At 39.3% G+C, this 15,977-nt stretch overlaps 1 protein-coding gene across 5 annotated transcripts in view; it reads left to right on the top strand.

The window, feature by feature from the left end:
* The window catches only part of Chn1 (chimerin 1), a 150,726-nt gene that overhangs the window by 100,878 nt on the left and 33,871 nt on the right, over positions 1–15,977 (top strand). For 3 of the 5 annotated variants that reach the window (XM_034495622.2, XM_076928911.1, XM_076928913.1), the window contains one exon: positions 12,234–12,311. The exons of 1 other annotated variant lie outside the window; for it this stretch is intronic. In XM_034495622.2, coding sequence (XP_034351513.1) covers positions 12,234–12,311 — 78 coding nt within the window. Of the gene's footprint in view, positions 1–11,601; positions 11,915–12,233; positions 12,312–15,977 lie in introns of those variants that run through there. One more of the 5 variants, XM_076928914.1, reaches the window with a different exon arrangement.

Here is a 15,977-nt window from a genome sequence, read left to right as displayed (position 1 = left end):
GAAACATTGGAATATCAGGGTACAGTAGTCTTTTGTCTGATTCAGAGTTATTTCAGGCAGCATTTTTTGTTATATGTAGCTAGGCTACATGCACAGTGCAAAGTGCATATGTTGTGCATTCAGAACCAAGGCTAAGCGCCGTCTCACTCCACAGAGCTGACAAGTACTGACAAACACCAGGTTCACTGCTCACTGTTATTCATCAGAAACAGTATCTTTGGGATAATGTAATGCATTAAACCCTGTGCTCAGGGTCTCAAAGAACTTGCTCTTATAAAAATGAAAGCAGCTACATTGCTAAGATATCCCTGTTACTACAAGTTTTCTCTCCTATGTGTTTTCAGCTCCTTGTTGGTAGACATTTTGGTTCTCAAATGAGAATTTGAAAGCTTTCTTCTGTATGATGGGCTTTTCTGGTGAGGTTAATTCTGACATTAACATTGTAATTTTAGATGACATAATCTTTATCAACATTTGTAACATTCCATTGATAATGCAGCTTGGTATTTTGACAGTAAAAAAATGTACTAAGTGTATTCACTTAAATTCTCTAGCTATTCCTTTCTGTGTTTCTTTGTCTTCCTGGCTTTTGAAAATGATAAATAATATCATCTCGGAATTAGTTGCTGGTTTGAGTTTATAGAAGGAAAACGATCAAACTTGGAACTATGCTTGCTAAGGATAGAAAGGCCCACATTTTCTTTCATTCTAATCTTGTCTTAACATTCATCCTCACAGTTTTTACTCATGAAGGAATTTTCTTAACACCTTATGTTATTTCTCAATGTTATCCCAAAAACAATCGTTTTGGTCCTGTAGACAGTCTTTAGAAATGGAGACCTGCCTGCTGTTCAGGACTGCCACAGGTCTTCTTGCCTCAGGTGGCTCACACTCCCTCCGTGCTACAGATATTTCCAGTTCACTGTCTCCTTTGGTCAGCAGTGTTGCTAAGATACTTCTGTCATCACATATTTTCTTTCCAACATGTTTCCAGTTCATTGTTTGCAGCCATATTGACTGTCAAATGAGGAAGCAGTGTTTAAAAGCCCTTCTTCTTATATCCCTGGCCAGCCACTGGATTTTACTAATAGCTGAAAAACAAAAAGTACATTTTCGGAAATTTCATATTAAATATGACGCAACAGCATACAGAGAAGAGCTGGAGCAGGTGACCTGTGTCACATCTATTTTACTTCCTTGTTAAAAGCCGTGTTACAGTGACAGAGCAGCACTGTCGGTGGCCACAGTGTCCGCATCACTCCCAGCTTGTCTCAGTTTCCAACGCTTGTGTATTCAGGGCGCTGAAAACACATCTTTGCCTACATTCTGTACATTCCACGTGCCTGGTCTCAGCCTCCTAATATTTGCCCTGGAGAGGTCCTCTTTATGGTTCCAGCTCTATGGAAAAGAACAGACTTACCTCCAGTTCCTTATAGAGACTTGCCTAAGAGCTGTTCTATTATTCCTTCCCTAAGATCCTAGCTCACTGTTAAGTTAATCTGAGACCATTTATACATCATCTGACTCAAGAGCCATGCTTAACTATAGATAGCACTGTTTATTTGCTTAAAACATAGTTTAACTCTTCATGGGAAGTGGCTAGGCAGACTTAGGAGTATAAATAAGCCACAGCCTCCTGTTTACATTATTTCTGCTAAAGGGATTATACCGTGTGTTTGCACTTTGGGAGTGTTAAAGGTGCATCCATCATGGAAGGAAACAGAGAGTGATCTAGAATGAAGGGATGGAAAGAAATGACCCAGAAGTCCCAGGAGAGGCCGGAGTAGGTTGGAAGTGGAGTATAAACAGATTAGTGAATGAATTCAGCCTTGCTTAGAAAGTGGGATTAGGAACTAAAATAGGATAAATATCTATTATCTACTAATATGTAGTACAGTTGTAACTAATTCATGAAATATGTATTTGTCACTTTAATATCTGGCCCTTGTGAAGATAGCATGTGCCCCTGTTTTCTGGTATTCACCAGTTCACCGATTCACAGCATACAGTACTCACTGAAATACTTCTTGATTGAATTTACTTCACAAATGCTTAGTTTTTCAGCTGCACATGCTGGACACTTCAGCATTCTCATGAATAAATGTATGGAGTACAGAAAATATAATTTCTCAGGTTATCCAAAGTCTTTATTTAATTTTATATTCTTTTTAAAAATAAAAAATGCATCTTAGTTTATATAATTTCTACTTTAGCCAGTCTAGAATCTCTGTTCAGACTTAGATATTTACCCAATGGCTTGCTGTCCTATACATTATAATGTCTATTTGGAGGGGATTAATGGAAAGTTTACACATTCCTAAAGGTAGCTTCTTAGTTGATTACCTTTCTAATATATGATTTTGGAGAATAGTCTTGTTTTCATTCAAGAAACGGAAAAAAAAAAAAAACTGTTAAAAAAAAAAAGATATTCTGCTTAGTAATTATTCTCCCCTAAAACTCTAATCCCTAACCAAGGATTGCATGTGACTAGGTAGAATCCACATGTCACTGTGTTCATTGTAGGTAAAATCATGGTTTGGTTTGGTTTGGTTTGGTTTGGTTTGGTTTGGTTTGGTTTCATTTCGGAGGGGAGGGGCTTTAAAGTGCCAGGATTAATTGGCAAGGCTATCTTCTCTCATTTGCACTCCAGTGTCCCCCGAAGCCCCACGTGTCAGTGACAGCGCAGGGAAGCTCTAGGAGATGAGGCTGACAGAAGCTGTGTCCATACGTGTAGGCCCTTGATGGAGATGCCTGGATCTCTGCTCACTTGATGGCTGCCATGAGGGGATGGCTGCTCACTCCTCTGCTGCCACAACCACAAAGCAAAAGGACTTTTAACTGAGGGTATGCCTCAAGGACAGGAAGCCAAAGTAAACCTTTCTTCCTTTTAAGCTGATTCTTAGATGTTTTTTTTTTATCATGGTGGACAGCTGACTAACACAGTGGCTATTACTCTATATGCTGTAAACCACTTGTCAGGCTCAGAACTCAGTTGGAGATGGTTATTTTCAGCTGTGACTATTTTTACTAATGGTTCTCTTTGTCACCCTGAGCCTCACTTATAGTTCAGTCTCAGTCATGTCTCTGGGTCTCAGTGAAGCACAGCAGACAGGAGAGAGACAGGGTATGAAATCATGAGCCAATCATCCTGGCTGCTTGGTTTTTCCGCTTCTAAGCAAATGCCTTATTCTAATATTAATGAACTTCCCTTTTGAAAAGCAGGAGCGTGAGAACAGAATGAACTAGCCAATGTAACTAACAGTCTTAAGTTCTGGGAAAGAACCCTGTTGTGGGGTAGTATAAAAGCTGAGCTGAGATATTTTTTGTGGGTCAGTAGATTAGCAGAATACAGTATTTAAATTTATTATGAAGTAAGACTTCAGAGATTACTTTATAATCCTTTAGGGATTACTGCCTCGCAGGTTACTTCTTGATCTGAAATATGGTTATAGAGTCAGACTTGGGGCAGAAGAGATTTTCAAACAACTCCTGCATGGACCCAGGCTTATTCTGACATCATTCATAAACCCAAAGGTAAATGCCACTTGTCTTCTGCCTCACATGGGTCTTCATTTCAGGCTGAGTTTCTGTATTTCTTTTTTTTTTTTTTTTAATTATTTTCATTTTATGGGAATTGGTGTTTTGCCTATAGTATGTCTGCATGAGGGTGTTGGATCCATGAAATGGAGTTACAGACAGTAGTGAGATGTCATGTAGGTACTGGGAATTTATCCTGAGTCCTCCAGAAGAACAGCTAGTACTCTTAACCGCTGAATCTTTTTTTTTTTTTAATATACCGTTCATTTGCAGGCCTCGTCCAGATGCCTCCAACCCTGTTGAGTGTTGATTTCCATGAGACAGCACACATACAAAGAATGTAATGACTGTCTCTGATGAGAAGGAGAGCATCTAAGTTATGGATTGCTAAAGTCTTCTGTAATTTCATTAGGCTCTTTTGAACTGGAAGGACTCTCATAAGATAAAATATTGTAGGTATGATATAAAAGGGTTTTTTATTTTGTTTTGTTTTCAGAAAGTTCCCAAAAGCAAGCTAGTTTTATTTCTTAAACATCGTTATCTTGATGTAAATATACAGCATAGTAGTTTATGGCAGGTGGTATGGTGGACAGTAATCATGTCTGTGAACTATGTTTCTAGGGTCCTTCTTTGTATGTCAGTGTTTAAGGAGATGAAATTTTGAGCCTTTAGACCTCTGTTACCTTTGCCAGATAAAACACCCTACACTGGCCTTACTACTACCCCATACCATTTACTCTTAACATGCTTCTTGACTGACCCAACATTATAAACATGAGACATGATGTACCTCATCTATTTAGATACTATGTGATGTTTCAATGTTAGGCTAGAGAAGCTGTGTAATAAAGACCAAGTTAGAAGTTACGATCTGACTGTTGTAGTGAAACATTTAAAAACCCAGAAGAATGTAAGTTCCCTATGAAACATAAATATATGTTAATTTAAAAATGTCTTAAGGAATTTACAAATCCTAAACTAGAAGTCTGTAATGTTTGACTTGAAGTTCACTTGGAAATTTTGGTCAGGCATTGAATCTGATACATACAATTCACATATAGCAGTACTGAATGCCTAGTGATATAACATGCTTAAGATAAATGATCTAGGATTTGTGCTAACCTTTCAAGAGTGTGTGTTAAAAATAGATCCTATGAGAGACAAGGCAGTCAAGAAAAAAGACAGAATTTGTAATCCTGGAGACCTGGGCTCAAGCCGTGTTTGCACATCCTAAAAGCAATATGGCCTTCAACAAGATACTTAATCTCTGAACTTGTTTTGTCATCTATAAATGACAGTTGACACACCTCACTTACTGCTTTTATACATAAATGGCATCATGCATGTAAAACATTTAACTAGTACATGCTGTTGGTTAGTACTTTGAGATATCTTCTTTTGGCAGTCATGGAGAGAAAAAAATAGACTACAAGTTATAATTCAGGGATTGAGGTAAGAATTATCTGAATATTGGAGTGGGATGTGTTTGAATCTACAAATCTTTGTGTTATAACTTTCTTCAGTGTTTACATTCCATAAAATTGCAAAATTTCACTATACTTGAATCAGAAACTTTAATTCGTAATCACTCAAAAGTTAATTCAGTTTCACCACTCCCCCAAGCTACAGAGCATACCAGCTAGGATGCTGATTCGAGGTGTTCTGGGGATATAATTCTAATTCAGCATGTGTGTTGGGCCTGTAATATATGTGATCAGGATGTTACAGAGAAAGAAGGGCTCCTTGTGTTGTGTGAAGTCCCCTAGGAACAGGTATTTCTAGAGAGTGCCCTTACCAACAAATGAGTCCTGACATTCAGTAGTTGGAGATCTATTCCTTTGGCTTAAGCTTCAGTCCTACTTAAAAAAGAAAAAACAGATACTTGTGGAAAAAGAAATATAATCAAGTCATTTGTATTTGTTGTGTGTGGTGGTTGTTTTGTGTTTGTTTTTGTCTTGTCACCTTGGCACAAGCTAGAGTCATATTGGAAAAGAGAACCTTAGTTGAGAAAATGCCTCCATCACAGTGGCCTTTAGGCAAGTGTGTGGTGCATTTTCTTGATGAATGATTGATATGAGAGTGTCCAGACCATTGTGGGCAATGCTGTCCCTAGAGCAGGTGGTCTGAGTTGTATAAAAAACTGAACGGAGCAAGCCATGGAGAACAGGCCAATAAGCAGCATACCTCCATGATCTCTGAATCCATGCCTACCTCCAAGTTTCTGCTGCTTGAGTTCCTGCCTTTGTTTCCCTGAGTGATGGATTGTGATCAGGAAGTGTAAATCAAATAAACCCTTTTCTCCCCAGGTTACCTTTGGTCAAGGTCTTTATCACAGCAGCAGGAAATGAATTAGGACAGTGTGAATAATTTGTTGACTCTTTTTCCTTTGTAAGCCTTGATAAGATTACTGTTTGAGCATAGGGATTTTCATAATTTAAATTTGTGACATCAGGGTTAGGTATAAAATTAGAGAATGTTATTGCTTACAGCAGTGGTTCACAGCCTCCTAATGCTGTGACCCTTTAAAACAGTTTCCCATGTTGTGCTGACCCCAACCATAAAATTACTTCATTGCTACTTCGTAACTGTAACTTTGACACTGTTATGAATCATACTGTAAATAACTAATATGCAGGATATCTGGTATGTGACCTCTGTGTCCATAGGTTAAGGACCACTGATTTACAGTGTATCCCAAAATGTATATAGTATAAGACAGTGATCTTGGTTTTAATTCATGCAATAGTCAAATAGACTGCTAGCCCTAATCTCAACAATAGAGGTCCTGAATACAAGGAAAGAAGGCAAACTTCCCACTTACTGGTTACTTACTAAGCTCAAACTATGCCAGATTCTTCTCAAATATCATCTCATTTAATTCTTGCTATATTGTTACATACTTTAAATCAGTTTTACATGTAAGAAAACAAAGGCTAAAATAAATTTCTAACTTGACCCATACATTCCACAGCCAATTAACAATGGAGTTAAAGTTAACACTTTTATGTGGCTCAGCAGGAAGCTTCTTCTGGTTCTAATCCACTAGGTGAGAATGAGAGGCTCAGCACAGGTCTTGTATCCATATAAGACAAATAACAGGGTGGTGAGATTACTAGGGCCCTTTGGTTTACAGCAGTGAATGTATGCTTTTCAAGGCACACAGCACTCATGGCTCCTGCCCTCTTCTCTGCTACGGCATGGACACAGGTAGAAAAATCCAGGCTTGGGAATTTGCCTATTTCCCATGCCTTTAGCCGTGTAATTGTAGTTGTTTAGATAAGCCCACAGAAATACCAGTTGGTGTCAAGGATGGGCAGAGTCAGTTTTGAAGACAGCCCAAAGACTCTTGCTCTAAGTAAAAACTATCGCCAGTGCTTCCACCGAGAATAATCTTATATAGGCCACATGCACTACCAGTTTGGACTCCCACTGGAGCCACTTCTTTCTGTTTTATGTTATGGAGTCAGAACATCAGAGCCTCCCTTCCCAGAACCCTGACTTTCACTACCTGTTCATACAATAAGGTAACAGAAGGATCCTTGGAGATTAAAGACAGGGATTCAGATCCAGGCTTTCTACCTGTGCTGTATAACTTTGAACAAGTCACTAGTTTCTTCATCAGATGAAGTTACTGACATCAATTTGTACTTCTCAGGTGGCTGTGACAGCCATACAAGGCACCAAGCAGGGTTGCAAGTACTATTTACTCCTTAGAGAATTTGGTCCCGTTCCCTCCCAGTTTCCATCCTCTTTCCAACCCCGCTTCCTCGGCTGGCATCTCTGTCACTATCATGTGCCTTTGAAAAGCTATACCTTGAGCTAGAGTGGAGGCTGGATCAGCGCCGTACGCAGAAGGAGAGGCTGGTGTCAGACATGCTACGGGCCAGCATTCTCTAAGTTTTTCCACTCACCCAAGAAATTCTAGAGAATCTCGGGTGTCTAGACATATGAAGTAAATATATAAATGTTTTATTTATATGCTTATTATTTTTATTCTTATCAGACATATTATAATAATTTATAATTTTAATATAAACATATATACTTGCTATTATATATCACAAATAATAAATCATAAAAATTTAAAATAATTCTTTGGTATATGTATAATTTTACCATTCATTATCAATAAGGCAAGTTTGCATGCCAATGAGGATGTGCTCCTAATTTGATACAGTCCACAGACACACTGATTTGATACATGTTGATGAATGGCTATAGGAAGTCATTTGGTTAATTAAACCATTAAGTTTCTATAAGAACAGAAAACATTGCCATACAGTAAAAATACTGATTCCTAGCATGCAGTTGCCTCAAATCTGAGCCAAGGTGTTTCAGATAGTCTGTGTTGGCATTGCAGTGTATGGCAGCTTGCATGGTGAAAAGTTCACATGTACAGTAAGCCCCAAGTCTGTGTTGAAGTCATGCTGTGCAACATAGTGGGGCTGTGCAGAAACACCGCAGGTTTATAACGTACGTAATGGTACATGTGTCACATCTGTGCTGAAGTGCTCCACACTTGCTCTCTGCACTTCGACCAGTTATGAGTTTGCACATTAACCACCCTCGGCTGCACAAAGACACCTTTCTGATAAGTTCTGAGAGCTGCCCTGATCTAAGGAAGAGAAGTGAATTTAAAGAGCAGTTTGCAACAATTTAGCAGAAAACAGTAGCAGGCTCACCCCTGCAGCCTGTGACCTCTCCAGCCATAGGTACTTGGTCAGATTTATAGTACCAGGTACATGTCTTCTATTGTGGAGTGGGCCTTAAATCCAACCAGAAAGCAGTTGGTTACCCTCTTCCCCATAACATTCATGCTGTTGCTGAAACCATGGGCCAATCTTGCCAGAGAGGTTGTTATTACAGTTCACGGAGTGAATGTGATGTCTTAAAATTAATAAACAAGCAAAGGACTCCTAGGTTTACAAATGAGCAAAGTCACACCTAATACATTTATGTTTTCTAAGGCTTCCTGGAGGAAGTTGCATTTGGGTTGAACCCTGAGGTCTGTGTCTTCCACTCCACCGACTGCACGTTAAACTTGAGGAAACACAGTTACTGCTCCTTTTCTTCACTGTTCTTATTACTGCTCTTGTGGTCTGTTACTAACCTTTAAAATCGAAGGTAAATAAGCAGATGAACAATGAGTAGAAATGTGCGCCCCTGCAGACCTCATAGTTCATCTTATGCTTTCAACAGTGTGGACATGCCATGCTATCTAGCATCTCAGCTTTGCCTCCTCCTAGCTGTCTAGACACCATTGGGGGTTTAGCCTCTGTGTCAGTTCTCGGAAGTACAAAATGAGGATAATATACATATGCCTTCCAAGGTTTGTCTGTGGATTCATGAGACTATACATGTAATCAATCAGCAGAGAGCCTATACTAAGTACTCACTGACAAAGTGTAGCCATAATTAGCAGTCTATTAACTTAACAAGACAGAAGTAGCCAGATACATGTAAGCACAATGACAGACATTTGTCTAGAACGTTAGAACATCTGTAGCAGTTCAGAGTTTCAGAGTTTCAGAGTTTGCACCTTTGTTACTTAAAGTTGGTCTCCAAAACCACTCAGAAGAAGTGCAGTTCTCATATTGCAGGCATAATAGTGGCCACACGCTTGTCAGTTACTTGGCATAACTGATACTTTCGTCATTCTACAGTGTCATTTTCTATCTCCTTCAAGGCCTAGTCACTGCCCAAGCTGTAGTTTAACCCAGCATGTCCTGATTAATAGAAAACCTAACAAAGACAGTAAAACTCTGCCGAGTTTATAATAAACTTTATTTCTAGACAAAATGTTCACTTTACCTGGCCATGCATCTTTCTAAAAAATTTTCCTAAAAAAAAGTACTATGGGTATTTTTGTGCATAGTTGATTTTTAATTATTTTAACTGAAGCACGAGGGTTGATAAGAACATAATAGGAATTTGGCTAAGATGTTCAAGGAGAAAAACCAAACATACCAACCACTTGGGTTACTCCTGTAATTGTTTTCTTTAAGTTAGGAACTTTGTTTTATACATTGTTGAAAACAAATACCATTATGTTTGCCTTTGGGCTTTTTTTTTTTTTTTCCTTTTTTTATGCCTACTGAGGACTGGGTTAACATAACTTTCAGCTGAACATGTCCAAGGAGTTGACTGACACTATGTTTCCAATCATCAGATGACAAACTAGGCTTGAGCTGAAGAATGTTAAACAAGAAAACTTTGTCCAATGTGTCTCCTCTCAGTAGTATCATTTTATAATTTCCTATCAACCATCTGAAAATGAATTTGTGAAACCAAAATGTGCATAGAGTAATGCCAATGTCTATCTTTTATTTGCTTAATTTAAAAACACAAAGGATCTGGGAATATAGTATGATGGGAGGGTGCTTGACTAGCATGCCTAAGGCCCTGGATTCAGTTTCCAGTACAGAAAAAAAAAGAGTAAAAGGGCTATGTATAGACTAAAGAAAATGATAATTGGACATGTTTACAAGTCAGTTCCTGGAGCGGGAGAGATGGCTCAGGAGGTAAAGTGCTTTCTGTGCAAACATGAGGACCTGAGTTTAGATCCCAGCACCCACAGAAAGCTGGGTGTGGCAGGGAGCAGAGGCAGGCAGAGCCCTATCGCTCATTAAGGTCAGCGGCCAAGTCAGTGAGCTTCACCTTCACTGAGCAACACCATCTCAGAACAAGGTGCTCCACTATCAACTGAGACAGCTGATCTCTGGCACTCATTACTTCCAGTATCTTACTATAATGTAAGGGTGGCTCATATCTTAATTAAATTAGAGTTTTCGTTGGAATAACTCCTATATTTTACAAAATCTGAGATGTGTTTATAGTGGTCAGTTGACTGGATTTCTACTTTGGTTTGGTTTTGGTCTAAAGCTCAAACCCAGGTCCTTGTACACTCCGAGCACATGCTTCTGCTGCTAACCGACAGCTTCCAGCCCCTCCCTGATTCATTTAAATCCAGAATTTTACATTTCTTAAATACAGTGTAGCATTAGAACCATAAGATTAATTAATAGCAGGGACAAGGAAACAGATGAGAAATGGTTAGAAAACCCAATGGGAAAAGCTAAATCCATGAGTAATGGCACATGCCTTGAATCCCCAGCATTCCAGAGGCAGAGGCAGGCAGATCTCAATAAATTTGAGGTGAGCCTTATCTGCATAGTGAGTTCCGGGACAGCCAGGGCTACATGTGAGACCCTGTCTCAGGGCAGGGTTCAGGTTGGGGGAAGCCCCTTAGGGAACTGTAGTTATTGTTCTTGAATAGAATTGGGTTTGAGTCTTTCAGCCAGCAGCCCCTTTTTTACAGCTGAAGACAAATATACCAGGGTCGGGTAAGCACTGCACACTGCATCTAGGACCTGTGCAGCTGAGGGGTTATCTTAGCTCCCTTCCTCTAACCGCAATCTCTGAACAAAAAGTCTTAAAGACTAGGAAACTAGTCTCTAGCCTATTGGTGTATTAAGTATAGTTTTACAACAAATACACACAGTGTAGACAAAGCCGCCCACTAGAGGATATCAACCATGCCACATGCATGCTTTCTATTCTGGATAAAAATGCAACACTTAAATTTCTTTTCTTCTTTATCAAAATATGTAGCCATTTTTGTTCATCTTTAATAAAACTGGAGTTCAGTTAAGCAGCCTCAACACAGTGCACAAATAAGAAGTCTGGGTTCACCCCAGCGGAGCAGCTCATGTCGCACATGGCACACAGAGACATGGGCTGGCCCTTCAGAGTCTACCTGGCAGTCGTTTGGTTGGTTTTGCTCTTAAATAAAACCTTCTGGCATGTGCTAATTTCCTCTGCTTTTAATGTGTGACTCATTCATTGCTCATTATCTTTCTACAGATATTTTTTTTCTTTCCTTGAGCCAGCAAGAAAAATCTTGCATGAGAGGAGGGGGGAAAGAGCGAGTGGAGGAACACAGTACTTAAATACTGTTACTGGGTTTTCATTGGCTGTCTCCTCTCTTACTGTGGCCAGTCTAGTCATGGTTCCCCCTGCAAATCCCTCCCTCTTCACCCCCTCCTGCAAGTGAGTTCGCCCCGGTGTCTGTTGCTAGCGACTGACTGCAGACTGTATGTAGGCATCTCTCATTCAGAATGGACATTGACATGTTGAGCAGAGAAGAAAGCTTTCAGCAATGTGTCATTTGTCACAATTGTCAGGCTTTTTAAAAAAGGACTCCAAAAGAGAGATGCTGCATGTTTTGTATGTTAGCACAGACTGATTTCCTCTCCAGACTCTTAAGTTTTCAGAAGCTTAAATATAGAGCCCTGTTAAAAAAGGAAGAGAGAATTTGTGTGTTAATCGGCCTTGTGAAGAAGTGCTTCATCACCCTCCTGCACGTCCCTGTGCTCTGGTGCGTGGCGTGGCCACGGCTCTCTAGGTTAGGGCTCTGAGCTGGCTGCAGCGTGCTCATGTGCTAGCTGAGTAGAGTTCACCGGCAGGCGCAGCTGATACAGGGTTTTTTGGTTTTTGTTTTTTCTATTCCTTTGAATTTCAAAATGCCATCCAAAGAGTCTTGGTCGGGGAGGAAAACTAATAGAGCTACAGTTCACAAATCAAAGCAAGAGGGCCGTCAGCAAGACTTATTGATAGCAGCCTTGGGAATGAAACTGGGTTCTCAAAAGTCGTCTGTGACAATCTGGCAACCTCTGAAACTCTTTGCTTATTCGCAGTTGACATCACTTGTTAGAAGAGCAACTCTGAAAGAAAATGAACAAATTCCAAAATATGAAAAGGTTCACAATTTCAAGGTAAGAATATTTGTTTCTGGCCTTTTCTCATAAAGAACGCTCAGTGTTTGGTATGTGCAATGTTACAGGCTCATCTTTGGATGCCTTTGAAAAATTAAAGTGAATTGACTGAAATATTCTTGCTATTCAAGGAAAGAACATTTTTAAATCCTCATTTTATTTAAGGAAGAGCTGAATAGAGCTCGTAGAAATCCAGCCCCATTTTCTCAGGTGCTGTGATAATGTTCTCTGTAATCACTGTGTACACACTGCTAAGGCTTGACTGATGTTATAAAGGTCTTTAATCATGATTTTGGCCTTGCATGTATCTGTTTTGCAATGTATCTACCTTTGTTGGTGATTTCAGGAAGGGATTAAGTCTTATCTGTCCGATTCTGGTCAGAGGCTTTGCTGTAGCAGGCATGTGCAGTTGCATCTTGAGTGAGCAGATGGTGTGCATTTCCCATAGTTTCTGTCTTCTCTCCTCCTTCCGTTAATAAATTGACCACAATAAAAGAAAGATTGCTGCCCTAGGACCATAGAGGTTGTGACTGGCAGCTTCCCTGCATCTCTCTGTGGTGGCTTTCACCTTATATGTATTGTTTTTAATTCCTACTGTAACATGTTTTATGCAGTGTACCTTAATCTTCCTTTATGAAGATGATATATATGTATGTTGGCCTAAGATGTGTTTAGATCTTGCCTGTACTTACTGCATGGTATAGGCCTTGAAGTTGGGCCCTTTACATGCTAAATCAAGGATATGCAACTTAAAGTCCTGTGTGAGGAGACCCAATTACACAGCAGGCAGATGAGCCAGCATTTCTGTAGTAACTTCCTGATAGTTAAAAGTTGTCTAAGACTCAAGAATATTCAGTTTACACAGAGTATCATTAATGCTAATGTTAGAATGGGAATATTTGATTGCAAAAAGGGTGTTAGATCTAGAAATTTGGGTTTTTTTATCTGTTAATTTATTTAACATTTATTCAGCATATAGAATGCACCAGGCTCTCTACTAAGGGGCTTCATCCCAGATTTATAATCCATCCTGACTTTTAACACCAGCATTTATTTTACTCATGCTAAAAAACAAAACAACAAACAAACCAACATGCCTCAGTGTATTCTGTGTTTTCTATAGTGAGGAATAGATTGTAGTATTCATACTGTTTAGGGGTTAATAATGGGAACCTTTTTAACCAATATTTTTACTTTAAAATGGGACTGAGACAGTTCAACAAATCAAAAATTGGCAGAAAATGGAAATATGTACATCTGGTCTTAGTGACATCATCCACTTATAAACCAAAATTAAATAAATAAACAAATAAATACCTGCAGGATGCTTAGTTTTGGTGATTTATAGCCTGGTCTTACAGGACTTTTACCAGGAAAATGCCTCATAAAATGTCTGTTAAGTTTGAAAGGAAGAATCATCTGCATATTCTAGAAATTCTGGGACTTCCAAAGCATCTTCAAAGGGGTGCATCTCCTAGGCAAAGCAGGCCTTTAAGATGGTCCTTGTAGCACTAAATCAGGCTCTGTAAACTGCTTCTTACCAGTATTGGTTGGAAGTAAACGGGTCTGTTGAAGAATTTGCATGAACAAGCATATGTTTTCCCCTGTCCTGCAGATTATATCTATTAGGTTCTTTTTCACATAGCTTTATAGGAAGTAAATCCTGCGCATCCAGAAAGTATTAACTGTGATCGATTGTGACCCTCGCCACTGCCAGAACTGGACACTGGGAAAACACTGTACCAGTGGCTCTACCCCAGCCTCAGCATACTTGCTTTTGTTTGTTTGGGGGATTTTTTTCTGTTTTATTTTGTTTTAAGAACATAAAATATGGGAGACTTCTTCTTTCTCTGGAGCTAGCAGATGAAACCCAGCTGAAGCCTGTTCTTTAACACTGTCCATGTCAAGAAGGGTTTTCTGTGGGACAATGAAGCATTCTACACAGTGTTTAGAATCACTAATAAGGTCACAAGTCGCAGAATTTGACTCCTCCTATTAAAAATAACTCTGTTATTTTTAAAATGTGCCTGTGGAGTAACATTTTCAAAAATGTTTTCAAGAAAGAAAGAAAAAAGAAAGAAAGGAAGGAAGGAAGAAAGAAAGAGAAAAGAAAAGAAGAAAAGAAAAGAAAAGAAAAGAAAAGAAAAGAAAAGGGTCCCACTTGATTTCAGAGAATACCCCTGAAAGAATTGCAGGCCTAGCAGGAGCTCACTCCATACAGATGCTGGCATAGAAGGGCACTGCTTCTGGTACACACATGTGCAGTCAGCTCTACTGTGGGAAGACAGAACTGTTTCCATGCTTGCCAGTCATGTGACCTTGCCTGCAGCTTTCTCTCAGTGGAGTGTTTTCAGAGTGACCTCAGCCCCTCACCAAAGCCTCCTTTCAGTGTGCTTTTCTCTTCGGCCTCTTGAGCTGCTTGTTACATAATGCTGCTTGGCATGTGCACAGCTGTCAGGTCTTATTTTAGGGTGAATGGAAGAGCACCAGTTACCTTTGGTGAAAGCACTCACAAGGAGGAAGCCATTCAGAGCAGTCGGACCCTGTGACTGGGGATTTGTAGGAGAAAAATTAAAAAATGGATTCTGCTGTTATGTAACCTTTTCCTCTCCCTCTCCCTCTCCCTCTCCCTCTCCCTCTCCCTCTCCCTCTCCCTCTCCCTCTCCCTCTCCCTCTCCCTCTCCCTCTCTTTCTCTCTTTCTCTCTTTCTCTCTTTCTCTCTTTCTCTCTTTCTCTCTTTCTCTCTTTCTCTCTCTCTTTCTCTTGTTCTCTTCCCCTCCCTCCCCTCTGTTGTTCTTACATCATAGAAAGGCTACTATATCTTAGGGAGGTTATTGTTTTAGCAATAAATATAGCACATTCTGTAGAAGCTTGGTAAGATATCAGTATAGATTTGAGCATAATTCCAAAAAAGCTAGAGGAAGGGATTCTAAATGTTTTTACCAAAAAGTAAAATGAAGCAAATGTTGCAAGACACATGGTTATCCTGATTTAAGTATTAGACATGTAGACCCATATGATAACATCACATACTACTCCATAATTTTTAGTTTTTATTTATAATTGACATATAAATTTGTACATATATATTAGGTACCATGTGATCTTTCTATATGTATATAAACTTTATAAAAATTGAATGTTTTTCTAATTAATCAAGTTCTTTTAAGAGTTACTTTATTCTGAGCTGATGAGATGGCTCTGTAGGTAAAGGTACTTCCTTGGCTCCTGGCTGAGGATTTTATCTCTGGACCTACATGGTGGAAGTAGATAACCAACTGTATGCCACAGCACCTATGCACCTAGAAACATATACTACATGAAGTGAAGTTTTTTAAAATTTTAAAGAGAATTACTCTGTCCTAATACCACATGTAAAGAAAATAAAAATATATTAAAAGCAAAACAGAAGCAGCTCTCCACAGTCATTGATTGCATCTTAACTTCTAGGGCTCTGGGAAGGACTGGAGTCTCAGCCTTTGCCCTCAGGAATTTGCTTGTGACATGGACCATTGCCTAATTGGCCCAAATGCTTAATTTCTCTAAACCTCTTTCTATGGCAGAAAACTTAAGTTCCTGGTCTATGTAGGCACATGGTAGCCACTTATTATGGCATGTTATCTCTGAGTTTTCTCTGGATTTATATCAATTACTTTGTTTATATAA

The sequence above is a fragment of the Arvicanthis niloticus genome, chromosome 2 (genome assembly GCF_011762505.2).
Source record: "Arvicanthis niloticus isolate mArvNil1 chromosome 2, mArvNil1.pat.X, whole genome shotgun sequence".
NCBI lineage: Eukaryota > Metazoa > Chordata > Mammalia > Rodentia > Muridae > Arvicanthis > Arvicanthis niloticus.
Note: the sequence above shows the minus strand (reverse complement) of the source record. Positions and strands in the feature narration are given on the sequence as shown.